The 2,160-nt window shown below is 28.8% G+C and overlaps 1 protein-coding gene across 1 annotated transcript; it reads left to right on the top strand.

The window, feature by feature from the left end:
- Positions 1 to 656: 656 nt before the first annotated feature.
- LOC111619888 lies at positions 657 to 1,882 on the top strand. The gene is made up of 5 exons (XM_023361716.1): positions 657 to 780; positions 876 to 931; positions 1,007 to 1,105; positions 1,181 to 1,264; positions 1,796 to 1,882. The coding sequence occupies exons 1-5, from the start codon at positions 657 to 659 to the stop codon at positions 1,880 to 1,882; spliced, it is 450 nt and encodes a 149-aa protein (XP_023217484.1).
- Positions 1,883 to 2,160: the final 278 nt, after the last annotated feature.

The raw sequence follows: 2,160 nt of genomic DNA on the forward strand, positions 1-2,160 counted from the left end.
ATGTATAAATCATGTCTGAAATATATACCATAAATAGTAGTCGTTAATGAAGCTATTTTATAGTCCAATTTAAGTCATATTTTTGTTTTTTATTTTTATTATCGGCTCATTCTTTGAAATTATATCGGTCGAACTAAACAAGTAAATAAGAATTATTTTATTTCTAAATGTAAATGTATAATTTATTTATTTAACATCATATTAAATATCATATTTATTAAATACATTACTTTTTTAAAATTAAACTTTGCAGTAAAATAAATAAAATAAAATATTTTAAGGATCGTAATTTAATATTCTGTTTATTCTTGATTTTTGAAATTTTAATTTGTATTCTCTTTGTGTACTGTTAGTAACTTAGCCTAGTTTTAAATTCTTCATACGCAGTTTTTATGTTGCTGTTAGGAATTTTAAAGTGACCTTAATTAAAATTTCCAATCAGAGAAACATAAACGTGACAAACGGTAACGACGGATCAATAACATCTTAATTATTTAAATTAAAAGATTTAAGTATAAATTTCCTTGTAATGGGAGGAGTAAACATTATAATTTTTTGTAAAGTTTACTTCTGACGTACTTATCCATCGATGTATAAATAAACCCCGCGCGTAAACGGCAAACGTCGTAGAAGATCTGTAAACCTGTGCAGAAAACATGATTTTATTTTGGTTTCTGGCCTTAACTTCAATCTTTTCTTCCATTGTTTGTTCAGAAAATTGGAGGGAAGAAAACATTTATCCTCCCAATACGGTCGACATTTTCAGTGCTCGATATTGTGGTAATATATTTGTAAAGATTATCATAAATTTCCGTTTGAGATTAAATATGCCCGGATAATAGACTGATCACATTATAATTTTTCATTATATATAGCTTTGAAAGATCGTTCCGAGATGATCTCTTGCGGGTTAGTCAATGGAATGGAACTCGTAAGTGCTTTATTAATGTATTATATTTATCCTTGCTATTGCTAATAATAATAATCTATTCATTTACTTGTTCAGGTTAGAGAATTCTACAGAAATTGCGTTCAGCAAGTAAAGTTTTTCCAGAGTTTAGACGAAGTCGATAATTACGTTTGCAATTTGAAATACGACCAGAAAGTAAGTTGCGCGTATTATTAATATGATTAAAATAATTGGTTTTGTGATAAGTTACTAACCGGATTATTATTTCAGGAATATGAAAAATACATAAAATGCTTCCGCGGAGCCATGTTTGCTTTGAACCGATACCAACCCACAACCTTCGATAAAATATTAGTAAGTATACTGTAAAATATGGTCTCTCGCACTATAATTAATTCGTTTTTCGTAATAAAAGTTTTAAAAAGTATATAAGGCTTATATTGTAAGTTCCGGTATAGCGACTTTGTACAATATCCTCATAGTATTACGTACAGCCTACAATATATTTTCTACGTATAAGTTTGCCTTATAAAATTAAATAGCATCTATTTCTATCATTACCTATATCTAATTACCATTATCTATTTATTAAATTAAACAGATATTTTATACAAGAATATTATGTACAAAACTTTCATTCACAATATGTAGCAATATAACAGTTTTAAATATTATAAAAGATGGCCTGTTAATTGGGCTGAAAACGTTTGTTTTTCAACCCAATTAACAGCAGAAGATTTATTTTTTGTTACAAATGTCTAACAAACGATAAGAATATAAGTGAAACCAAAGAAATAAATATAGTTAACGCGTCCCAGCCCGTTAACGAAAATAGATATTTATATCTTAATTAATTAATGCACTTTACGTCTTTTGTTCTTTTAGAAATGCTTTTCGAAAGTAGAAGGAAAGGAAGAATGGAAAGATAAACGTCACACTTACGCCAAGGAAGTCATTTACGGAATATACTAGAAGATAATTAATGAAATTATCGTCGTCTAAAAGTTCATTTTACTATTGCCTTGTATTATCGTTTAATCTAAAACATCAGTGTATCTTGCGAGTATTAAAGATGTTACATTTTACACCTCTGTAATTATTTGAAAAAAGATCCCTCCTTCTGCGGTCGGCGAAGACGGTAAGAAATCCGTCCAAATTAAACGATGGTAAATAAAATGAAGTCGACTCGATTAGATAATTTAGACTGGATAATTTAGAACCACCTCCGGCAGACCTTCCCGACATTCTTC

This window comes from Centruroides sculpturatus, unplaced genomic scaffold (genome assembly GCF_000671375.1).
Source record: "Centruroides sculpturatus isolate CEXI.00-Female unplaced genomic scaffold, Cexi_2.0 scaffold44, whole genome shotgun sequence".
NCBI classification, from domain to species: Eukaryota; Metazoa; Arthropoda; class Arachnida; order Scorpiones; family Buthidae; genus Centruroides; species Centruroides sculpturatus.